A 21,485-nucleotide genomic window follows, 5' to 3' on the forward strand; every position below is an offset into this window, starting at 1 on the left:
ATGGTTGAATAATTTATTTGTTCTGTCGAGAAAGGTGAGCGGTCAAATGAGACATTCAGGCATTTTTGGGCAGTGTAGGTTTCTTGAGAGATTTACTGAAAATGATTAAGTAGAGTTTTGGCGGTGTATTCAGCGAATCACGCGCTTCCTGAAGTTGGCGCGAAGTGTGAGGTAATGGCTGCACGAGCCGAGCACAGCACACCTGCTGTATCAGTGTTGCCAAGTTGCTGCCGCGGGTTGTTTGTTATGTCCGTGGGTTGAAGCGACCCCAATAACGTGGTATTTAGCCTCTGGAGTGTGAATTTTACCAGGGTAACTCTGCCAAAAACGCGTATTTTACCCCCGGAACGCGATTGTGCTAATTTTTGCCTAGTTTTGAGTAGCAATTCGGCGGGTTTTGTTGTGAAAACCTGGCAACCATGACCTGTTCCCGCGTCAGGCGCGCGCGCGGTAAAGGTGTGCGCTGAACATGGTATTGAGGCGACAGGGTCCGTAGTTTAACCTTTCAAAAATAAAGAAATAAATGTCATCATCCACCCCCAACTCTCGCTGACTGGCCGTTTTCTGCACCGCAGTCGAGCATTACTACAACGCAAAGACCAACAGCGTTCTTATTTTGCCCTTCACAGGCTTCCGTAGACATTTCCCCCTATTCTCCAGTAGTCTGCGGCTCTGTCATCTGAGGTGAGAAGTACCCGTGGGCAGCTATATCAAAGCCATGGAGCAGATCAATAATATTAAGGTGGTTCCTTGCACCAGCTCTAACTATCTGAGACCGTTTAGGGTGCATTATAACCAGGTGAGTCGCTATAGTTTAATCGCACGTTATCATCTGTCAGTGATGCGGTCACACCTCATCATTTTGCTGTCAGCAGCCCAACCCCCATTCAGTCTAGTAATTTCCTTTATCTACCAACATTGCGTCTAATGTTTCACTATAGGCATAACATACAGTGTGTCGTTCAATATGACAAACGATGTATTTCAAAGGAAATGTTGCTGATTTCGTGTAATGTCTTTTTAGCTTAACTAGCAAGACGCTAATAAGCCATAGACAGGAAAGCAGCCACTTTCCCTCGAGCACATGCTTTACATTACAAGCAGCACAGTCGGCTTAGGAACGCTTTATTAAAAGCCTGATGCACACAATATTGTACAGTAGGTACTGAGGAAACGCGATCTTGGACTGAACACGATGGAAACATGCTAAAACACAAGCTATGGTATTAAATCTATCTATCTGTCTGTCAAAACATATACATTATATATTATGTATATATATATATATATATATATATGTGTGTGTGTGTGTGTGTGAATATAATTTTTAATCAATTTTAAAATAAATTTTTCATATTTATATATACAGCAATGCACTACTTTGTATTTTGATAGGCATGGGTAAAGGCAATTATTAGGGACAACTCTCAGTAGAGGCCTTTTTGCTTTTATAAATATTACATTTAAATATAAGGATGAATTATTAAAACATTCATTCAAAAAAAATCATTCATAAAACAGCAAATTCATTAAGTAGCATCCTTCAACTCACTAGAATATATTTCTTGGCATAGCAGAATGTTGTTAGCAAAACAGTCCTCTGTGGTAGCTGTGCAGTCGGGTGGTGAACAGGTGTTTTTTTTATCATAGCTGTTACTCTTTCATTGTTGATTTTAGCATAGCTAGAATGCTACGGTATCGGCCAATCAGGCTGCAGTGATCCTTTTAATGTATATTATTTAGTGAGTTTATCAGAGTTTTTTTTTTACATTAGCTAGTAGCTATACATTAAACAACACTCACCGTAGGGAAAACAATACTGAAACACAATGGGATGTCACTACGAGGTCATTTTTTGTGTATATGTTTGAAATATAATTTTAAAATAATCTTTTAGGCGCTCTCAGTGTCTGAAACTGTGTTTATTTTTGTGACCCTGATCCTGGTTTTATCTTCTAACCTGTTTTGGGGTTGCGTTCCTTTTCTTAATTCTATGAACAGAGTGATAGCAAAAAGCCCATGTCAACACATCTGTAGACCTTGCAATTATATTCAAATAGCCTACGGGTATGGTTTAATCTTTTAACCTGTTGGTACTGACTGTTTTTTGGCATGCATCCCCATCCTTTTCTGTGAAACTGTGGTAGCAAATATGTCAACACATCCATAGTGTTTTCCTAAGTTGACGTCATTTTTCCTTCTGTTGTACTGGCATGCATTAAAACTTTTTTTTTTTTTTTGCAGGGCACCTGTGGGTGTTTCCTCTTTGATTGTTCTCCTCAAGCTGTGTGTATTTTTCGGAGTATAGTAATACTTCTTCCTGTTATAGTTTGACAAACGGACCCTGGGTCCACCGCATACATGAGGTGTCTTAGTCATCCACATCCTCTGCTCTGTGCGGGCATGGATGGAATGTACTGTGCTTTCTGTCCAGATTCTCTTGCTATTAGATTAAGTCTCTTAATATAAAAGTAAAGTAAAGTAAATAACAGCCAATTAATTCTCATGCCCTGCTCGGAGGCTTATTCGATGCTGTTTCAACAATTTGAAATTTCAACATTTCTAGGTTGGCATGGTACTGGCATATTTACGTTGTCTAAATCTGGTCTCAGTCTAGATTTGGACTCGACCCTTTTCCAGTCTTGGTTTTAAAAATAAAGGTTCCAGAATGAGGGCCATAAATGAATCATTCGGGGTTCTCCAAAGAACCTTTCAGAGAACAATTCTAAAGAACCATTTTTTCTTATTGTAATAATCTAAAGAACACTTTTCCCACTATAAACAGGGCTTAAAGTTCTCCGGCACTGTGCCAGATCTCCGGCGTGCAGCATTTGTCTACGGAAAAAATAGTCCTACATTTAAAAAAAAAAAAAAATCTTGTTGATTGATTTCACTTTCGAGTCCATGAGTTTGCCTACCAATGGTATGAGAGGAGCACAGCTTTCACTCTCAACCAGACTAACATTACTAGCCAATCAGAATGTTTTGCTCTTATGAACACGAGACGTGCATAATAGTTTCCAATTGCGGAGTCGCAGCCCTGATGAATGGAGAAGTGCGACAAAAAGCTGCGAGGGACAATGGTCAAAGATGTCCATCTAGCGCATATTTACATTGAATAACTAATTAAAAAGCAGCTGAGCTTTGTAAACAGCTCAGAGTAATCATGTCATCTCCATAAAACGATATGATTGCCTGAACAAATTTAGCGGGATTTTTGAAAAGGTCCTATTCACACATGATCTATTAATGGTAACTTACCGGTAATTTACCAGTACTGTATGTGTGAAAGGGGCTAAACTCTTCCTCTGCATATGCCGTGACTTTGAATTGCTTAACGTTCATCTGATGTATGTAATTTCAAAATAAAAGTTTCTGCATGTGGCCAAATATTAAAACTAAATGGATTTAAACATCGTTTAATCACGCTGTAAAGTGAAACGTCACCAGGCCATTGGCGCACTCTGCAGGTATTTATTTTAATACATAATGTACTTAAAGGATGGGTAAGCGATTTCTGGTAGCCAATGTTGACATTTGAAATCACCAAAACAAACACGCCCCTACCCCAAAAGGGTCTCACCCCTATTTTGATAGCTCCGCCCCACACATACGTACGCAGCCCAGGCAACGATTAGTTCTGTGAAACAAAGCAAAACCAATGTTACACCATGTCTACACCGGACACGAGTGGCGCGGCGTGACAAAATACTATGGAACTCATTCTAATCAGTGATGGTGTCTACACCATAGATATATATACATATCTATGGTCTACACTGGATGCGGCACAACATGACAAATCCCCGACAGAAAACTGCTGCTGCGTTCTATTTATGACGTATTGACACAAATTTCAAATGATTTTCAATGGCCGCTTTGTCCAGTGTACTAGACAGACTTTAGCTGTTGCGGCGCAGACACGGTGTTACTCACCTATCGAGAAGAAACAAAGCAACCTCGGCGTCCGATCGCAGGCCTTCCGCTCCTTGAGTTCTCTCCAGTGCTAGAAAGCTGATCCGATAATTACACGGGTCCTACTTCTTGCCTTATTGCCTTAACCCTTCTTTTGTTCTGCAGACGTTTTCCTCTTTTGTTTTTTATCCGCCATCTCTGTCTTTCTGTTGCTCGGCTCACTAATGTCCGTCATGTGCACTGAACGCTCTTTCCTCCACATCATGAGTAGACACCCTTTACTGCTGATTGGCTACAAGTTTATTTTGCTAGTTGGCCCAAATCAGTTTTCTAAAGCGTTTTTGAAAAATTGCTTACCCCACTTAAGTTGGTTATGTTCATATTATGTATAGGCATATTACTTTATGTATTTTAACAGTGTTGTTCAATACAATCCTGTAATTTCTTGGTTTTGATATTTTATTTGAGCCAATTATTATTGCCTCATCGTTAGTTTATATATAAATAGTCATACTAAAGCCTGGTTTTCATTTAGGTCTGTTTGTTACAAAAAATATCAGATTGCAGATCAGTAGATTACTTGATTACCAAAATAATCATTAGTTACAGCCCTAGATTAGTTAAAATATTTCTAAATACAACTGCATTGTTTTACTTTTTGTAATTAAAAGACAAATATTTTGTCTTAAAAATAGTATTAAAATATTGTCACATTCTAGTGAACCAAGTATCTGTATTTTGTCTCATCTCGTGAGCCAAGTGTATTGTCACACCCCTAGTGTCGATAAGCGGTTATATAGCTCATCATTTTCCAAGTTTATGATACAGCTTTCATTCTTCAGGTCAACCATATATTCATGAAAAAAAATCGTTTTGAATAAAGAAAGCAATAACTTTGCCATAGTATCCTTTCAAATGTTAAAGTTGCCACAGTCATTGCATGCTTTGCATGTGCTGCCCTGTCCCACCCCCGGAAAAAAGTTAAGGCTCAGGATTTTTTTTGCTTTAACCCCTGTTTAAAGTTACATTACAACAAAGGTGGCAATAAAAAAATCTTTGTTTCAGAGTCTTCAGGTCTCAGCTTGTACTTGGACGCTGAGCTGGTCTTGACTACAACACTGTTTGGCACCCTGGAGTATCCTGTAATGCCGAGTTCACACTGCACGATTTTCAAACTCGTCGGATCGCCGTTGTTTTCACACTGCATGACTATCTGGGGTAGCATTCAGTTGCTGCTGTGTTCACATTGCACGATGGATCGGCGACAGGGGGTTTCACATTGCATGACTTCACAATAGGAAGAATCGCCGACAGATCTGTCTGGTGCAGGGTTGCCAGGTTTTCGCTACAAAACCCGCCCAATTACTACTCAAAACTAGCCTGAAAATACCCCAATTGCTTTCGTTGGGGGGTGAAATACAAACTTTTTTGCCGGTGTCCTCCTGGTACAATTCACATTCCAGGGCCTAAATATCACCTTATTGGGGTGGCTTCAACCTGCTGACATAAAAAACAACCGGTGGCAATCGCAGATTTGGCAACACTGGTCCGCAAACTAAGTTTCATATAACTCCTCCCCGAATTTCCCGCTGCCCTGTATTTTGTTCTCTCATTGGTTGTAGGTCATCGCCGATGTGTTTTTCAGTCAGAACTAATTTCACACAGCGTGATTGTGAATCGCCAACAGCTCCAGATATTCAGCATGCCAAATATTTTGCGGGTGTCGGCGATTCCTTCAGATCGCATCTTTGATAATTCACACTGCGTGATTGTCACTCGCGTGAACGAGCACCGATTTGCCTCCGATTTCGGGCATTTGTCGGCGAGTGAAAAATCGGGCTAAAATCGTTCAGTGTGAACTCGGCATAATGTTGTACATATTTTTCCTAGTAAATAACATCTTTGCAAGTCCAACTTATAAATTAGAATTATAAAAAAATATTTTTGTGTTAATGATTTACAAGCACCATGCCAACTTGCAGTAGATAAAGGCATTTACGTCAACATTGTTTAATCAAGCTGTAAATTGAAACGTCACCAGGCCGTTGGCGCCCTCTGCAGGTATTTGTTATAATACATCATATACTTAAGTCGGTTATGTTCATATTATGTATAGGCATATTACTTTATGTATTTTAACAGTGTTGTTCAATACAATCCTGTAATTTCTTGGTTTTGATATTTTATTTGAGCCAATTATTATTGCCTCATCGTTAGTTTATATATAAATAGTCATACTAAAGCCTGGTTTTCATTTAGGTCTGTTTGTTACAAAAAATATCAGATTGCAGATCAGTAGATTACTTGATTACCAAAATAATCATTAGTTACAGCCCTAGATTAGTTAAAATATTTCTAAATACAACTGCATTGTTTTACTTTTTGTAATTAAAAGACAAATATTTTGTCTTAAAAATAGTATTAAAATATTGTCACATTCTAGTGAACCAAGTATCTGTATTTTGTCTCATCTCGTGAGCCAAGTGTATTGTCACACCCCTAGTGTCGATAAGCGGTTATATAGCTCATCATTTTCCAAGTTTATGATACAGCTTTCATTCTTCAGGTCAACCATATATTCATGAAAAAAAATCGTTTTGAATAAAGAAAGCAATAACTTTGCCATAGTATCCTTTCAAATGTTAAAGTTGCCACAGTCATTGCATGCTTTGCATGTGCTGCCCTGTCCCACCCCCGGAAAAAAGTTAAGGCTCAGGATTTTTTTTGCTTTAACCCCTGTTTAAAGTTACATTACAACAAAGGTGGCAATAAAAAAATCTTTGTTTCAGAGTCTTCAGGTCTCAGCTTGTACTTGGACGCTGAGCTGGTCTTGACTACAACACTGTTTGGCACCCTGGAGTATCCTGTAATGCCGAGTTCACACTGCACGATTTTCAAACTCGTCGGATCGCCGTTGTTTTCACACTGCGTGACTATCTGAGGTAGCAGTCAGTCGCTGCTGTGTTCACATTGCACGATGGATCGGCGACAGGGGGTTTCACATTGCATGACTTCACAATAGGAAGAATCGCCGACAGATCTGTCTGGTGCAGGGTTGCCAGGTTTTCGCTACAAAACCCGCCCAATTACTACTCAAAACTAGCCTGAAAATACCCCAATTGCTTTCGTTGGGGGGTGAAATACAAACTTTTTTGCCGGTGTCCTCCTGGTACAATTCACATTCCAGGGCCTAAATATCACCTTATTGGGGTGGCTTCAACCTGCTGACATAAAAAACAACCGGTGGCAATCGCAGATTTGGCAACACTGGTCCGCAAACTAAGTTTCATATAACTCCTCCCCGAATTTCCCGCTGCCCTGTATTTTGTTCTCTCATTGGTTGTAGGTCATCGCCGATGTGTTTTTCAGTCAGAACTAATTTCACACAGCGTGATTGTGAATCGCCAACAGCTCCAGATATTCAGCATGCCAAATATTTTGCGGGTGTCGGCGATTCCTTCAGATCGCATCTTTGATAATTCACACTGCGTGATTGTCACTCGCGTGAACGAGCACCGATTTGCCTCCGATTTCGGGCATTTGTCGGCGAGTGAAAAATCGGGCTAAAATCGTTCAGTGTGAACTCGGCATAATGTTGTACATATTTTTCCTAGTAAATAACATCTTTGCAAGTCCAACTTATAAATTAGAATTATAAAAAAATATTTTTGTGTTAATGATTTACAAGCACCATGCCAACTTGCAGTAGATAAAGGCATTTACGTCTTTTTTTTTTTTACGGGTATCCAGACAGTTGATTATTGGTAAAGATTTACCGATTTGATTAGATTTCTATTCACAAGCACATACGTATGCCCAAAATTAGGGCTGTGCGATATGCACAAAAAAAACCTATCGCGATTTCTTTGATCAATTTTGCGATTTCGATTTTAATCATGATTTTGACACACACAGACATGCTTTACAGTCATTAATGCATTCAGTGTGAATTTGAAACGTATTTCCAAAAGAAAACCAATTAGAGCTTTATCAAAAACCTCTAACATGTCTCTAGAACAGACATAAAGGTGTAACAAAATGTCTCTAGAATAGACATATGGCAGAAAAGAAAAAAATGCCATGCATTGGTCATAGAGCTCTTTGTGGCGTTGCCTCAGATGTTGAACTAGATTTGTTGTCAGGTTCACACGTACTCCGTCTGCAGTGCGTATACAGTATGTAATATAATTCATTCATGCATGACGGCGATTTAAACCTAATTCACTTCAATAAAGATAACTATACATGCTATTGTTGTCATGAGCATCAAGGTGTAGGGGCGCTGCGGTGCAAATTCCACTCATGTTTAGTACATGTTAACTCAAAGATTCGTAGAAAAAATATAAATGTTGGACTCTGTGGTCGATTCTGTGTTAAGGTAAGGCATGTTATTCGCAATTATGTGTTGTGGCTGGGTTGTTATAGGTCTGCTAGACTCTCGATGTCTTAGGCCTAATTGAACGGAGGAATTAGATTAGATGACCAGGAATTATGGTATTCTTCTGTAGCCTGACGACGAGTAACTTTAACCGTTGTTCATGTGAACTCAAAGACAGCCTGATGCTTTGTATATAGAAAATTTGTGGGTGGGTGGCTGTTTGTTGTTTCACCTATCAATTCGTGTCGATAAAGTATAATAGGGTAAATCCTAAATAGTGAGTTATCCTATATAGTGCTTGCATAAATCAAGTAGTGCATACACTTGTAGCTGTTATGTATCTTTGTAAGTCATTGTAAGCCCTCTTTTGAGGCACGCGCAAGCGCACAAACCCAATTTTTTTACTGCGAATAATGCAGTGCCACTTTAATTCAGGACGTGCAGCACAGCAGAAATAGATTCCGTGCGGAAACGATCGCAGCATGAACGCTGCAGATGCACCGCTCCTGGAGCGCACTGCCGGAGCACAATCACATACAGTGTGAACGATCTGATCCGTTAACATGGGCGCGGAAAAAATATGCACCACAGACGGAGTGTGTGAACCTGGCGTTACATTTGTATGCCGCACGGTCTGTTCTGTTCTCGTGCTCCATTTAGGTGCGCTGCATTCTGATTGGTTCGGATAGCATACTGCGGGAGGTCGGGGGCGTGGAAAATCGTGCTTTAAAGCGATTTAGAAATTGCACACGCTCAAATCGCGATTTTATGATGATTTCGATTAATCGCACAGCCCTACCCAAAATACATGGAACCTTCTAACTTGATACCTTTTTCTCCAATTTCTATGTTGGAATGACTGAGAAGTACCCTACCCTGTGAAAATTTGGCAGTGAAGGCATGCTCTAATTTTTTTGCCTTTGTGTTTTAAGGCTTTTATTGATTAAACACTTAAGCATTGCGGAATTAAGGATTCCGCTATGAAATTGATGCTATGGTAGGTCATAGTAATGCATGACATTTGAATAGATTTGCTTTGTGTTATAAATACGGCATAGGTCCATTAAAGTGAAAGAAAAAAATGTTTAGGCCAGTCAGTTCATAGATACAATTTATGTTAATAATTACAAAGTGTTGTCAGGATTGCAAGTGTATGAATTCAGGCCAGTTGAAAAGAATAATTAGGCCTTAATTGTCCTGCTTTTCCATTATGAATGATCGTAGGAGGTCTTAAATGCATTAAAAGTGAGTGCTTTAAAGTGCAGGTCAAAAAACAACTGGCACTTTTTCAGGTGCAACTGAAGATAAGTGCAATCTACGCACCCACACCTCCAGCCTTTGAGTTTTTTCAGCACCAGCCGCATCACTGAGTGACAGCGCTTTGCCACCCACACAGCCCTGCTGCCATGTAACAGTAGACCGTTGCTGCCAATCCATTCCGCCACCTGTACTTTTAAATATTGCCACCACCCAGCACACCTCTCACCTTGACACTACACCTTTTACTCAGTTTTCAGTGACTGTGAGAAAATGTATTTGTACAGTATGGCACTTTCCATCCTGCAAACTGTGTTCTGCTAAATAAACTTGCTCAGTCTCTGTTTAGAAAAAAATAATTCTTAATGTACAAAGTTAGAAGGTTCCATGGATGAGTGTTTTATGCACTGCTTTTCATTGTGTGGCAAAATAAAGTTTTGCACATGAATTCTTCCAAAGTGTGTCGTAGTCAAGACTAGCCCATTTGAGTCGAGAACTGTTTATACGCTTAATATATTGGCATCAATGGTTCCATGAAGAACCTTTAAAGGGGAGGTCTAATGCTATTTCATACATTCTGACTTATTTACACTGTTAAAGAGTTGGATTCTCATGCTAAACATGGCCAAAGTTTCAAAAAGCAAATTGTACATATGATAATGGAGTATTTTTGTGCCAAATACACTCCTTCAGGGTTCGTATAAGTTTTTTTTCCTTTTTTTTTCACTCTAAAGTTTTTTTTGGCAGAATCTGTGTGTTATGTCCCCTTTAACATCCATAGAACCTTTCGTTCCACAAAATATTCTTTATAGTGGAAAAAGTTTCTTTAGAATATTAAAATGTTCTTTACACTAAGAAAACACATTTCTTTTAAGAATTGCTTACTGAATTGCTGCGACACACCCTTTTGTAATTTTTTTTTTTTTGAGTCCAAACAGAACAGAAGAGGGTTGAGTCTGAGACAAGACCAATAGTGGAAGAGGGTCTAACCGAGTTCGTGACAAAACCAAGTCCATGAAAATGTGGTTTGGTCTCAAGTACTACAACACTAGTGCCAAATGATTTTTCGACTGTCTCTTATACGATATCTCTTATGGCAAGTTCTTGTATCGCAGGTTCCTGAATCTTAGGTACAGTAGTCATCCAGTGCTCTCCAATTGGATCCAATGGATTAAGCCTTAATTAATTAGTAGAGTGGTTGGATAATGAAATTTAGCCTGAGCCGGTTTCCATTGTTGTCCTTCTGCAGAGGCCAGAGTCACTCAGGTCCCGAGAACCAGCAGCTGAGCCAACATGGTCAACTGCTCCAGCTGCCAGGCTACTGCTTTAGCAGCAGGGGTCTTGGCTAGGAAAGGGGGGTATCAAAGGAGAGTGTATTGGGGAGAGGAGGGGTGTTGGATTAAAGCAGGGGTTGGTGGGCAGACAACAGTGTGCACTGGGTGGGGAAAAACAGATGAGGAACAATAGGGGCTGGGACGCTGGAGTGAGCAGAAGGGTGAGGAGGCCATGGGAAACGTGTGGCGGCCATAGCCCCAGCACCAGGCCACTGGGCGCGCTCAATAGACACAGGAAATGGGATTTACGTGAGGCAGATGTGCGCAAGAGAGGTAATGAATGCATTAGAGCCCAATGAGCAAGAAAAAGGTGAGAGCGACCAATGTGCGCTTCCCATGAAAGCCGTTAACCCTAACCCTCTGTGTAGACCACCTCTCTTTAGACAGCTTTTCAGAAACACTCTAAAACAAAGAGCACAAGGAGATGAAAAGAGAAAGAAAGGCTCTTGGGCCTTAAGTACTCTTTGTCGCCCAAGGCTGGCCTGTCATCGCGTGGTAAGTGTGTCACAGTGTAGCTTACTACGTTTCCAAACCCATAACACAACCGATGAAAGGACTCTGTCACTTTCCCAAGACTGTGCAGCCCTATATCTCCATTGAACTCCTCTCTTACAGATGTTGGTTTTTTTATGGTGAGAATCTGGAAGCGACTGCACCCAAGAACATTTTCCCACTGCATGGCATAGCTGCAATCTTGTGGCTAGAGGTTTTCAGCCGCAATTCAGGGCATTGTATTTATGTCCTGTATCATTTCCCTGTGAGATTGTGGATTGTTCATAGGAACAATGATGTGTGGTGCATTGAAAAGTTCATAAATCACTCACATAGTGGAGAATATAATATATGCTGCCGTCTTCCCTTACATGCTAGGGTTGTTTTCTGATGCTTGTTTTTCCCTAGTGAAAGCAAAGTTACAAGGATTACAAGTTGTTGTTTTTTTTAAGTAAAAAATACAGAAATTCAATTCGTACAGACAATGACTTGAATACACCCCTTTTATTAAAAGCATGTTTTGGATTTCTGAATTTAAAATATTATTTTGATTTCTAAATGTCCTTATGATAATAACCATGAGGAAAAATACTATTAAAAACAAGAAAAAGAAACTTGTCAAGTCATTTGGCATAGTCTTAGTTTATTTTTTGTAAAAAAAAAAAAAAAAAAAAATTAATTAAATTGTAATGTTTGAAGAAAAAAAGTAAAATAATAAATAATCATATTGCAACCAACATGCAGGGAGAAAACAACATAAAGCAGGAAATGACATCATGGAGAGGATCTTTGCAGATCTTAAAGACTGTTTGTCAAGAGTCAATAAGGCTCTTAAAGTATTGGATAATTTAACCTTTTTATGACAAGGCAAGGTTAATTCAGGTTGTAAAACACTGTTAAAGACAAAACCCCAAACCTAATTGTAATTATGAATTAATAACTCATGATATTTGTACAAAATAATAATAATTAAAAAAATACATTGAAAAAGATTTTATAAAGCAATAATAATAATCTAAAAACTTTAAATAATAAAGATGTGTACATTCATATTTCCAGTGTAAAGTAAATGTTATTTATGTCTTTTTGAACATTTGTATAATTTTTCTTTCTGTTTTTCTAAACCATATAAAACCAACATGAATACAAAGAGTACCTTTCTAAGATTTTGCGTTTAACTAGTTTTTTCCCTTTTACTTTTTGTGGACATGCTTATTTGTCATTGACAGATTACATTTAGAAAAGCCTGTCATAGTCTTCTATATCGTAAGGACCAAAGTTGTTTTTTTATCATCGGTCAACTGGCGGCGTAATCGAGGACCTTTATTTGCCTCCCCAGCAGTAGGCATTTGTAATGTAATGGTTGCAGGAACTTATAGCCCCAGGCTCAGAGGCATGAGCATTACTTAAGCCCAGCATGGGGCTTGAAGTGGGGGCGGGGATACATAGAGGGGGCAATTTGGGGAGGTAAGCTCACACCTGTCGGATGGAGGGGCAGAAGGAGAGTGGGGTCAATGAGGGGTAGAGGGTGCGGAGAAAGCAGATGGAGAGACAGAGGTTGAGCTCCCTCTGTTCTCCTATCTCTTTCATCCCTAACCTTGTGCTCTGAAGTGCAAAAGATGGAAAAAGAAGCAGCGACACAAAGCCATTTCAATTGGGCTAAAACTGCAATTGCTCTTAAAAAAGATGACAGACGAAGAGGAGCAACTGATGATGGTCACATCTGAGAGGCTGACAAGTTTCAGAGAAAAGAAACTTTCCTTAATGTGTTCAGTGCTTGTTTTGTCACTTGTGTTTTTTGTCGTAATTTATCGTGGGCCTCGTCCCATTGAGGCCCATGAGGGCAATCAGCATGTGTCCATGTCAGAGGGTGGGGTTTTGTTGTTTACACAGAAAGTGTTGTGTTTTGGTGGCTGGTGGGTTTGGTAACATTGTTTGTTCCAATGTAATGACGTCTTAGTGTTTACCTTTGAGATCATAAGTATGGTTGAGGACTCAATTAACCTCTGTACCCTTTGCGGGCAGGTGGCGCATAATTGCTTTCCCAAAGAAACGTATCTTTCATTTTAAGCACCAGTAGTAGATAATGATCATGTTGGGCTGATGTTCAGGTTCTAGAAGAAAATTAATGGGTAAGTGCAGTAAACAAGCACGTGATTTAAAAATAATGACTCCTTTTGCTCATTATCCCTTGTATTTCACACCAACGCACCCTGCCAGATCCAGACAGCATCTTTCTTACTATGAATATCAGCAGGGCTTGGCACATTATATCCTGGTGGGAATAATGTGTGATGAGGGCTTTATATCTTGGGAAGTTGAACGGCACATGGTGGGAATTAAAGGCCTTGATTTTAAATGGCAGCGTGACGGCAATTTAATTTTCAGCAGCTGTCGGGGTCACAGCATTATAAACTGCAAGCTGATGATAATTAGACTTTAAGCATGCAAAAGAACAAGGCCTGTCGCTCCTCCCTATTCACTCATAAGCCTTTATTGCGAGTAGGACTGAGGGGGCACAATAATTTCAAGGTCCTGCATCTCCTTCCACTCCCTGTAAGCTGTGTTGTAATCCATGTCGCTTGTGATTCCCAGGGTCCCAAAAGGCTTTTCTTGTTGACCTAGAGAGTGGCCCTGATAATGAGGGACCCCCACCATCTGTGTGCAAGACCAGGGACCCTAAACGCGCTCGGCCACACAGAATAGACCTATAGGGGGCAAACCATAAAAGCTGCAAGAACCTCACCAGGGCTTCTGGAGGCCATAAAATTGCATGATGTATTGAAAATATTTCTAGTGGACACTTAATTTGGTCTTTGTTGTCGCTTTAAAGCAATAGTTCACCCAACAATGAAAATTCAGTTGTTATTTACGCTAGTCTGGTGTTGTTTTAATGCCATATGACTTTGTCTTTTTCAGACCACAAAAGGAGAAAATTAAAAAATATAATGGCAGTGAATAGCAAACAGATTTAAGCTTTAAAGAAAAAGTTGGGAAAGTATCATGGAACCCGATGATTGTTGGTTCAAATTCTGGCTAGAACCCAGACAGATGTTGAATTAATGTTGTTCGTTATGATGTACTTCCGTGTACTTCAACATGCTTTACCATGAAAAGAAAACCAAGCGGTGCAGCCAAACTTGTACCACATTTCTCTTGAGAAGTGAAGCCTATAGTCCTTCACTAAACCAGAATTTCTTGTACCTCACAATCATTTATTCAACACAGTCATTTGACCTTGGGTTCAGCAGTATATGTTATGAGCCAGGAGCCTTATTTCTTTATTGCTATTGTTTATTGCTAATTGTTAGTTCATGTTAGCTAACACATTAAGTCATGTTAAAGGAGACCTTATTGTGTTGCTTTTTTCTTTGGTGTTACTGTTAAAAATTATTTTTCAGTAGATCATCTTGTGATGACCTCAGTGGTTGCTATAAATAAAACTGCCTTTAATGCATTTAACAGCCATAAGTAGTAGTAGTAGACTTTTTGAGTTAGGACGTTGTCTGTTTCTACAGGATTCACCTGCAGAGCAAATCTCTGAAATCTCTGATTTCACTTCCTCTGTTTAGATGAGATGCATTGCAGGCAATGTTCCCTCTAATTTTTTTTTCTTGCTGAGCAAAAATGTTCCCTATTGGGTGGACATTTCAGCCACCTGAGCAAAAACATTCTTTATATATAAAGAATACCAAAGTATACCAGACCTGTACAGCACGCACACAAAAAAGCGTGTAACTTTTAGCTTTAATGTGCTTTAATGTAATTGATGTAACTAAATGATGCACATTTTAGGTTACCTGAGAAAATTTTTTTTACAGTGCTGTTACTTTCCAAGAAATTCTATTAAAAATCCTTTTATGAATCCTAAAAAAATATCTCACACAGAATAGTTTAATTCTTTATAATAATATTATATAATATAATGTAATATGATATAGCTAATGAAACTCATTTATTGCTCATGAATTCCCTTTTTGAGGTCAATTATTTAGGCTTATATTATAATAGAAAAGAATGTAAAAAAACTAATATTTTCATGAAATATATATAAAAAAACTTATGTGAATTATTTTACAGTTATCTAAAACATCCCCATGTAGTAGAGTTGAGTGCGACTGTAAACTCACAAAAATGAGTTTTGTTACTGTTCTGTGCTCATCATCCACTATTTCCACCACTTAATCAAGCCACTCTTCTTTAAAACATGATGATGTTTTATTTCACATGTCATTGTGTTTGCGTTATCTCTCGCGTTGAGCTATTTCGTATTCAATTCTATAGAGACTGATTTGGCGCACATCATTCTCTTTCAATGAAACCCGTTAACCGCATTCACCGGTTCTAACCCTATAGCAACACCAGCTCTATAGCAGTTATCCCTAGCATTGCAATTATATTACATTTACTAGAATTCAATCTTTCCCCAACTCATTTTCGCCTCTGTCCTGTGCACGGCATATTATATTTATTCTGCGCGTTCGTGACGTAAGAGGTGCACGGCCGCAGACACGCACAGCTTAGAGGGAACATTGATTGCAGGATCTCAGAAAGCAACATCAAGAGCTTACAGCCATAAATAAAATCAATTACTTTGAAATGGTCTTTTATTGCGAAATATTGTTCTTTCCCATTCTAATAGTATTTTGCTCTCAGTTGCCTGTATGTTTACAGTAAATGCATTTTCTCAACAAATGTTGGCATCTGTGTACCTGCCTCAACCTGTTGCTTATTTCTCACATGGTATGTAAAGGCTTGTGGTGTTTAGATGCTATTTATTCAACTGCAGAGTTTATCTGCAGATGAGAATTGTGCACATTTTGTCCACCACTTTGGAATCAAGGCCATTTCTAGTATCACTTCTACAGTGTGGTGGCATGAATTTTAGAAACTATTAAAATTGATACATTTTATAAATCAGTTGGTCCATTTCAGATTTCATCTTTCTGACCTTCTAGACTATCATACACATCTCACACGTGATAGCACTCTTTTTATTAATGTTTGTACTCTATTGGAATTGAATCGATTTGTGAAATCAGTACCCAGCCATTACTGATAAAGTGTCATCCAGTAGAAACAGCCCTCATAAAACTGTTCGTGATGATGCAGGATGCTGGCTCCATGTGATTAGTCATGTTTACTGTTGACCGTTAGCTGGCCTAACAGGCTTTTCCCTGATTTGAAGTGGTTTTTTTTTTTGCACATTTATCTTCGAAATACTTAGCATTCCCTATGACAGCACTAGGATTACAAAGAGGCTGAAATCCCAGCACATTTTTTTTTATACTTCAGGATGTCATGGCAGTGATTATGTAAACAATAGACCTGGTGTCTGTGGTATGTGACTGCGCATCGTTGTCTGTTGAGCAACAAACATTAACTCTAATCTGTACCCTCATTTTAAAGCCTTTACTCTTTGCTCTTGTGTCTTACCCTGTAAGAGCTAATGCTCAATTTGAAGCGCTTTCACTTTTTGGGCTTGTCTTTGCGATGCATGAACTTGCATAGCCTCTCCCTCTCTGTGCTCTTTCAAATTGCTGATGTTTGGATTAATACTGGTGTTCAGACAAAGACTAAGGGTTTGCGTTCATGGAATGCAAGCTTTTTAGAAAACTGCGGGTCGTCTCTGCTTCATATACTTTAGTTGGCATCATCCCTTATGAACCAAAGAATGCTCAGATAATAGTAGTGTAAAGACTTTTGTTTTACAATCTAAAACTCGGCTTGTTACATCCCCCTTTACACATTAACATACCCACTTTCGCCTCCACAAGTATGTACTCAAGTATACACTTGCCATGAAAAGGCACTTTTTATCCCCACTTGTCTGACCCTGCGGGAAAGATTGAAGAATTTAGCACCTACACAAAAATGTTTGAATCATTGTTACATGATTAGGGAAGCGGGCACACACCTCTTTCCTGACTCAGGTGTTTTTAGAACACTTTTTGTAAGGTGAACAGCATCTTTTCTGCAGTGTATAAGTGTATATGTTTTAATATTGGGTAAAACTTCAATTATTTTTGTTCCCAAAACTTTGTTTTAAGGTTGTTGTTTTTTTTCATGGTTATGGAAAACCTGGGATAATTGGAAAGTCAAGGAAGTTCAGAAAAATTTCAATTGTTAATATACATTTTTTTTAGTTTGTTTTCTCCAAAATATTTAATCAGCTGGATACCTTGCTTGCAAGTATCATCTGATTTGTGAGTGAATCAGTAAACTGATTAAACCGGTTCACAGATCAGTCTAAATGATTAATTATAGCAGATCTGAATTACTTGTAAATTATTTTTCAGATCTTTAAACATAATCACAAATGACTGGAAATTCATTAGTCAAAAAGATGCAATATTTTCTTAACATTGACATTTCTTTCATGTAGCAAAGCAGCAGATGCTTGAGTATGAGAGGAAGGACCCTTCCAAGCATTTAACTAGCTGCTTTTGGTTTTCAATTGTTAATATACATTTTTTTTAGTTTGTTTTCTCCAAAATATTTAATCAGCTGGATACCTTGCTTGCAAGTATCATCTGATTTGTGAGTGAATCAGTAAACTGATTAAACCGGTTCACAGATCAGTCTAAATGATTAATTATAGCAGATCTGAATTACTTGTAAATTATTTTTCAGATCTTTAAACATAATCACAAATGACTGGAAATTCATTAGTTAAAAAGATGCAATATTTTCTTAACATTGACATTTCTTTCATGTAGCAAAGCAGCAGATGCTTGAGTATGAGAGGAAGGACCCTTCCAAGCATTTAACTAGCTGCTTTTGGATTAATGGAGCAGCTTTGACACCAACAGAGCTACAAGACTGAAGTTTGTTCCGCTCTCTCGGTCTTCCCTCCAAAACAGCCACGTTTTGGAGCCAAAAGATACAGGTCATTAGCACTAAAAGCGGCATTGCCCAAAGCAAACATGACCCCGTCGGATCCACTGACTGTGCTTGGTATGCAGGTTCACTTTCCACACTCTCGTTTTACACTGGTGCCTCAGGTAACCGATGACTGTTTCTGTTAATGGAGCTTTGCTTCTTATTAACAGACCTGCAACCATGATTAGGTAGGTCACACTTAAGCTGTTCAACTAGAAAAAGGTGCTGCATTTTTTAAATAGCACAGTGTCTGTTCATTGAGAGGTGTAATGACGCCTTTGATTATTTCTGGCTTTGTGCTTATACACCAAGCAGGCAGACTGCACTTAGATATTGAATAAGGACTCGGAGCATATTAAAAACTGTCAAATCCACATAAAAAAAGTGACCGTCATGTTGAGGGTTTAACTAGACCACAGTGAAATTCTGCATGGAAGTTGAGTAAACTACAACAAAATGATTTTAAAATCAGTCATTGTATAACTATATTAATATATTTCCATCTTCATACATTTTATTTGATTATTTTTTATAGAACCACATTCTGTATAATGAACATCACTTCAAACATTGAAAGTTGTCTCATGATGCTGCCTGTTATCATGATCCTTTAGCTGATGTAGGATATCATAACAGTCCTACAAGATGCCGAGATACGCTGAGCTATGCTTAATTTTTCAAAGTTCAGAGTGATGTGCAAATTCACTCTTTTATGGTGAGTGAATAGTTACTGTGGGTGTAAGCATAAAGAGCACCCATGAAAAGAAAATGATTAATTTCCAAAACCTTCTCCTTATTATAAAGGCTCTAGGCTACTTGTTCACAGCTATGACACATGATCTAGTATGTGTTGAGACAAATATCGGCTGCAAAGTCTCAGAGTTAAGCATATTCTGAATATCATTTGAATTGTTCTGTTTGGGAAAATGTGAGGCAGAGAACACGCTTCTGTGATGCCATTGCCAAGCATCTTACAGGGCGCATAACGTTGCATCACCTTTGATGAACAGCTTAACTGGTTGAGCTTTGACCATCCCAAACTACAAGTCAAACTGATCTAGAGGTATAAAGAAAAGGCAATATGTTTTACAAGCCTGTAGGTTAAACATGAGGTGATCCCCGTTCAAATAGAGTACAGGCGCACACACTGGGCTGATCCTCCATCATCTTGAGCAACACCAACAACCTTTTTCAGAAACATGTCAGTTCTTGTGAGATTCATGTCTCATAGAATCCCTGTCTTCAGGCACTGTGGTGATCAAAAGTGCTAGAGGTTTATATAAAAGGGTGAGTGAGACACTTAGTACTGTACATGCACTGTACACAAAACATAAGCCTGGGCTGTTACTACTAACCTTTTAAGAGCTACACACCCTTTGCCATTATTGCTGGGGAGTTTTGACAACTCAAATACATAAATCTACTTGTCTAGCTTGAATTCAAAAGTTGCGATTTAATAGTTGAATTAAGATTAAATGGCATCTCTTTAACCTTGGTATATTTTATTGTATTACCATGAGATCTTTAATGTGAACGTGCTCTTTCTTATAGCAATCCAGTGTGTTTTTTTTTCTTTTGGCTTAAAACAACAAAAACAGCTATTATTATTATTATTATATCTGTGGCTAATTTCTTTTTATATAATTTTGGGATGGATATCTGGTTGCCTAGCAACTACTCTAGCAATTACATTTGCACTGTTCAAAATATCAGCCCAGCTACCTCTTTTAACCTGGGAAATTGAAACTTTCCCATGATAGAAGTTACAGCATGAAAAAAAAATCTTGTCATTAGCCACTTTTCCAATGGAATAGAAGGTCATCTTTGGACATGGATGTGATGAGTTTGCAATAATAATAATTTTTTTAAATGTAAGACTCATTCAATGCAATGATTTATAGTTTTGAATATTGTCTATATCGATGTTTGTTTGTTTGCTTGACATATACCTGAATTATGTTATTTTAGAAATGTATGATCTTTTAATTTTGCTTTTTTCACAGAATGGAACAAAGAAGTCCTGGGACTTTATGCAAACCCATGATAGGTGAGGATGTGTCTTACTGTTGTTGTTGTTTTCTTTTTACCAACAATATAAGTTTAGAAGTAAACCTTCTTTTACTTATTTTGAATCTGGTTTATTTATTTACTGTCTTTGACTGTATCTCTTTCCTTTTGGAGTGTACCTAATTGGTACATTCTGGCTTAGTGAGAAATTAAGATTTTGGTTTTCCATATTCTCAAGAGGGATGCATTGAGCTGCATTTTTTTTTTAACACAAATACTTCAAGGCGACTGTAAACCTGGGAGGATTAGAGGCTTTTGGGGCTGGAATGTCTCACCACAGTGCAACAATAGGAAGTTGTCCCCTGCCCCAAAAGTCTTTGTGTGCACATCTTGATCTCTCTTCAGTTCTGTCTTTTACACGATCATGTCTCCATTGAGCTTTGCCACAATAAATCTGTCCCTTTTTTTCTCACTTTCATACACAGTCTTGTTTTTAGTAGGCTTAGGTAGGCGTTTGCAACCCTCCACCTGTCTTCAGTGAACTCGCTGATCCCTGACCAGGTTTGAAGTGTCCAAGAGAGAGTCAGAAGCAGTTGAACTTCAGTTCTGTTTCCCACCGACCCAAAGCCGGTTTTGGGTCATTACACACCTAAGAGGAGCCCCTTTGTACCTCTCCAGTTGTCAACTGCTGCCCTGAGATCACAGCTGACCTTTCATACAGGGTTCATTAAAGCTATCGGTAAGGATTGAGTACCTCTGTGCATTATGTGTCAATATTGCCAGACACTTTTATTTTCTCATGGAGCTGTATGGAGATTCAATCATTGTCAGTAAGAAAAACAAAACTACAAAGTCTCTGGCCAATAATATAGAAAGAGTTACAGCATGTCCCCTATATTATCAAGCGACAATGGGAAGAACAGAAACTCAAATTTACTGAAAAGATTTTCACAATATCAAACCACAGTGTCAAACTTGTTCTGGACAAGATGCAAGGACAAGACTGATTGGAGCTGAAGAAGACTTCCACTTACCACCAAAACCAAGGAGGTTTTGTTGTAAATCCATTGAAGGTGTTTCATATTGTTGAAAAATTATTTGAATGCGAGTGTTCATGTGGTATTATTTTGTACTCAATGTTATTGACAAGCACCACCGTTTAGGGCTGCACGATATATCGTTTCAGCATCGATATCGCCAGTGTTAGGTATAACGCATTA

The 21,485-nt window shown here is 38.6% G+C and overlaps 1 protein-coding gene across 1 annotated transcript in view; it reads left to right on the plus strand.

The window, feature by feature from the left end:
* Positions 1 to 516: 516 nt before the first annotated feature.
* LOC107560374 (uridine diphosphate glucose pyrophosphatase-like) overlaps positions 517 to 21,485 on the plus strand; it is a 37,131-nt gene continuing 16,162 nt past the window's right edge. The window contains exons 1-2 of the mRNA XM_016244531.1: positions 517 to 799; positions 20,262 to 20,305. Coding sequence (XP_016100017.1) covers positions 719 to 799; positions 20,262 to 20,305 — 125 coding nt within the window. The 5' untranslated portion in view covers positions 517 to 718. The remainder of the gene's footprint in view (positions 800 to 20,261; positions 20,306 to 21,485) is intronic.

The sequence above is a fragment of the Sinocyclocheilus grahami genome, unplaced genomic scaffold, assembly GCF_001515645.1.
Source record: "Sinocyclocheilus grahami isolate Dianchi unplaced genomic scaffold, SAMN03320097.WGS_v1.1 scaffold722.1, whole genome shotgun sequence".
Classification (NCBI taxonomy): Eukaryota; Metazoa; Chordata; class Actinopteri; order Cypriniformes; family Cyprinidae; genus Sinocyclocheilus; species Sinocyclocheilus grahami.